The 4213-nt window shown below is 50.6% G+C and overlaps 1 protein-coding gene across 1 annotated transcript; it reads right to left on the bottom strand.

Moving 5' to 3' along the window:
* Nucleotides 1-362: 362 nt before the first annotated feature.
* DLX6 (distal-less homeobox 6) lies at nucleotides 363-4198 on the bottom strand. The gene is made up of 3 exons (XM_027910845.1): nucleotides 3706-4198; nucleotides 2523-2716; nucleotides 363-746 (listed from the first exon to the last, which is right to left on the bottom strand). The coding sequence occupies exons 1-3, from the start codon at nucleotides 4064-4066 to the stop codon at nucleotides 495-497; spliced, it is 807 nt and encodes a 268-aa protein (XP_027766646.1). The 5' UTR covers nucleotides 4067-4198; the 3' UTR covers nucleotides 363-494.
* Nucleotides 4199-4213: the final 15 nt, after the last annotated feature.

Below are 4213 nucleotides of genomic sequence, written 5' to 3'. Positions count from 1 at the left end.
TTTTTTTTTTTTTTTTTTTTTTTTTTTTTTTTTTTTTTTTTTTTAATCCCTTCTTCTCTCTTTTAATCCTTTCCCCAGTCCGGATTTGGTGAATAAAAATGAAGGAGCTTTGACTAGTCTCTTTCATCATGTAATGTCTTTAGCTCATTAAACAAGTAAAAACGGCTGCCATGGTAGATTCAGGTTCTTGTGGGCAAAGTCTGTAAAAAGGTTTTTTTGACGTATACTCCACCGAGAAAGAGGCTGGTGCCTTGGAGTCCAAAGGAAAATATCCTAAAGAGAAGTGTCTTCTGTGCGCCAGAATGAAAATTGTGTCTTTCTGTTCAAGATCAATCGCTGAGGTTACTTAAAAAAAAAAAAAAAAAAGCCACTCTGTCTCTGCCGCATCTACAAGTTCACACAGAGCCTGTTTGCTGGCACGGCTTGGCAAAGCAGGGGAACTTCTTGCCATGTCGAGACGAGGCGTTCTTGGGAGATTATTTCTCTTGGACAATTCACATCATTTGTGGTCTCTGCATTGTGTCTTGATGTGGAGAAGAATACCAGTGAGAATAGCCAGGCATGTAGCTGTTGGGAGGCATATTGACTCCCTTGGCAGAGGCTGAAACGTCCCAGACTGGAGGCAGAGCCGGAGAGCGAGGGGAGAGGGCAGCGGAGCCGGGCAGAGGGTCGCTCTCGTGGGGGTTACTGCCCTGCTTCAGCAGCTTCTTGAATTTGGAGCGCTTGTTCTGAAACCAGATCTTCACCTGTAAAGCAAAACGCAGCAGATATTAGGCTGCCGTCAGTGCCCAGGGCACAGCAGGGGAGACCCCGGGGTCCGTGGGTCTGCTCCAGAGAAGGTCTTGAGCGCACACGCCAGTCGGGTGTGGAGCTGGGGATAGGGAGGGAAGAAGGAAGGGTAGCTACGGTTGCTCTTGGGCTCTGGATGCCGCTGGAAAGAACAGGGGAGGCAGACCAGAGCTGGAAAGCAAGAGGGATGCAGGTTTTAGCCTGGAACATTGTTTTCTTTGTGCAGGCCAGATTGTTCAAGCTGAAACAGACTACATATTCTGAGGTCTCCTGCTTTAGCACCTCACTCAGAATTTTGGAGGTCATTTGATCATTCGGGCAAACTGTTGTCAAACACAGGCAATCATATGATTTTGTGCCAGGATACAGGAGCCAATAGACAAAGGGCATCTTACAAAGAAATCGTGCATCCGAAATCCACATGATCAGTTCAAGTGGTCCATGCTGCTGTGACGGGGGAGAAGGCACAATGTAACCAGGGTTGTGGCTTTATTTTAATATATATATTTAAAGAAATAATAATTTTATTATCTCAGCTAGTAATTGGGTATCAAGATTGCTTTGGGTCTCATCCTGCTCCTAACCCAGCAGAACAGGAGCCTGTACTCAATAAGGTATGCAAGGATCGGGCTCACTGGCAGATCAGAATTATTATAGAAATTATATATACGTCTATAGACATATATACAAAACATATTTTTTAAATCAATCAAACAAAGAAAACAAAACCCCCATGTGTATTTGACCTCGCAAACTTTGCAGACATAATGTTCGGGGATAAGCAGGGGTGCTCCTCTACTAGTATGCTCAGAATTGGGCCCCTAAAACAAATCTATGTGTGTGAGAGAGAAAGAGAGACAACAGTGAGACAGAGTGTGCAAGCTAAGGATACTAAAATCCCATTTGCAAAACCATCAGGTCTATTCCCATCATTAATATTTGCTGAGTATTTAAAAATCGCTGGCTGGAAGCAACTGTTACCAATGGCAATGATAAAATCCCGAAGTTATTTGTTAAGCTCATAAATTCACATGATAACATTTTACCCGATTTGATCCCATCTATCCATGTACTTCTCCACAAACCCCAGCCTGGGAAGCCTGTAATGCCTCACATGTCTTTCAAGTTTAAATTAGCAGATGGCACAGCTATTCCAACCACACTTAACTATGGCTTAACCTGCCATAATTTTGTACACGGCTGTCTTTGATCCTCAGATCTATTATCACCTTCCGTACATTTTGCCCAAGGCTAACCACTGCATTTGCGTTAGTCATCCAGGGTGAATTAACTATTGATTTTACAGGTATTTCCTAACGCGTTCCTGCTTCCCTTCTACCTATATACGTTGCTACGAGGCAGCTTTGCTTTTAGCTCTACCTCAGGCCCAGCGATTCCTTGCCTTTGTTTTGTTCTCCTTTTCACAGCTGGGCAATTGTATCTCCGTGCTGGAATTATCCGAAAATACAGTCAATTTTAAAATGTTATGTGTGGCATCAAAAAGGAGCGCTTGCTGGCCAGACTGCTGAGGGAAAGGCGCTTTCAGCTCCTTCTGAGGTAGCCCGGTCTCTGTCGCACAGTGGGTTTAAATCCCAGGACACAGAGATGGGGATCGTGTGCGTTACCTTTTCTACCGTTCCCGACAGAGGTCAAAATGTTTAGGGAACATCATACTTTGCTTGGCCTTTATTGCTCGAGCAGGATTTCAGTGATTTGGGATTCCCAGTAATTACCTGTGTCTGGGTAAGTCCTAATGAAGCTGCCAGTTCAGCTCTCTCTGGAAGTGCCAGGTACTGAGTCTGCTGAAAGCGATGATTTAAAGCCTGGAGTTGTAGACTAGAGTAAATGGTTCGAGGCTTCCGAATCTTTTTCCCTTTTCCATTAAATCTGATTTCACCGTTTTCAATCACTGTGGTTTTTTGCTGATCTGCAAGCAAAACAACACAGCTGAAACATCACCCTCCTTAGCTATTAAACGCGGGTATTTTGGCTGCTACGGCTCCTAGAAACGCCGAAGCCTGTCCCGACGCCTGTTCAACCCCATCGCGTACACACAAGCTCCATCTCCTTAAAGGCACGCGCGGCACAGGCTGCTGCCTAGCTACCGGGAGAAAAAACAGCTGTCCGGGCACAGTGGGCACGCTGCCTTGCCCCCGGGGAGCAAATAATAATAATATTTTTAAAAACTTAAAGCGCGGCGCTGGCTTTGAGAGGGGATGCCTTGTTCCAGGACCATCCAGGTTTTACTGAGCTAATTGACTTCGCGTCGCCAGTTTGGTGGTCAGTGAATCACCAGTCCGAGACTTTTAACAATGCTTTTCCCCTCCGCTGCCCCCCCCCTTCCCCCATCGTGCTCCTCCGGATGGATACGTATGGCTCCTTGAAAAAAAAATAAAACAAAAAACAAAAACACACCCCCCAAAAAACCAAAAAAAAAACCCCACCACAACAACAAAACCCCAAAAACCCCATAAATCAGACGGCCCCCGAGCGGAATGCTACCCGCTCGCCTGGAAACTTTCACTCCTCAGGTGTTAGGAGGAATTTTGCCTAAAGCCGGTCCCGCCGTAACAAAGGAGAGCCGGTCGCAGCCCCTCGTCGCCGGCCGGGCGAGGAAGGCGCCGGTGCGCTGCGCCGCGGTACTGCCGGCAGCCGCCACCAGCGCGGGGGAGCGGCGGCCCCGCCGCCGGTACCGCAGCAGTAGGCCCGCGGAGCGGCCGCGGAAACAAGCAAATCCCCCACCTTTTATCTCCGCCGTCCCGCGCACCCCAGGGCCGGCCCTTGCCTCGGCGGGAGCGGGGGCACGGCGGGGGTCGTTATGCAGGTGCCCGGGACGGGGGGGCCGGAGAGAGGCCCGGGGATGGAGGGAGCGGGGCGAGGAAGTGGCAGCGGGTTGGGCAAGCGGTGCTGGCTCACCTGCATCGTCCGCCCGCGTCTGGCTGGCCGCGCTGCTGTTGTGGTAGGACTGGAGGTAAGGACTGTGCTGCGAGTGGCTCACGTAGGGGTAGGCGGCCAGCGAGCGGTGGTTGTAGGAGCCGGCGCTGCCGGAGTAGGGCGAGCTGTGATGGTGATGCTGGTGATGCGGGTGCGAGCCGGCGGCGGAGTGCAGGCAGTGCAGCGGGTAGTGGGCGCCGGCCATGGCCGGCGAGCTCTGCTGCGAGTGGGGCGGCGGCGGCGGCTGCGGCGGCGGTGGCTGCTGTTGCCCGAACTCCATGAAAGCGGATTTGGAGGAGTCTTGCGCGTCCAGCCCGTCAGCCATCGTAGTCATGGTCATCATCAAAGTTTGGGAGGGAGAGCGCGGCGCTCCCCGGCTCGCCCCCCGCGCTCTGCCTCCTCTCTGCCCAGCCACCGCCGCTCCCCTTACCCGCCGCGGCACCGCTGGAGAGGCGGCGGTGATTTAATTTAATTTCTTTTCTTTTTTTTT

Source organism: Empidonax traillii, unplaced genomic scaffold (assembly GCF_003031625.1).
Source record: "Empidonax traillii isolate 1590-97213 ecotype Southwest subspecies unplaced genomic scaffold, ASM303162v1 scaffold30:size3273891, whole genome shotgun sequence".
NCBI classification, from domain to species: Eukaryota; Metazoa; Chordata; class Aves; order Passeriformes; family Tyrannidae; genus Empidonax; species Empidonax traillii.
This window is presented reverse-complemented; position numbering and strand designations above follow the sequence as displayed.

What these genes read in the sequence shown, in the direction of transcription:
- DLX6 (XM_027910845.1), bottom strand. Translation starts at nt 4,066, where the DNA reads ATGATGACCATGACTACGATGGCTGACGGGCTGGACGCGCAAGACTCC. An exon ending in GACGCGGGCGGACGATGCAG is followed by an intron (nt 2,717 to 3,705) that starts GTGAGCCAGCAC and finishes TTTTGCTTGCAG; the next exon opens with ATCAGCAAAAAACCACAGTG. An exon ending in TAGGACTTACCCAGACACAG is followed by an intron (nt 747 to 2,522) that starts GTAATTACTGGG and finishes TTTGCTTTACAG; the next exon opens with GTGAAGATCTGGTTTCAGAA.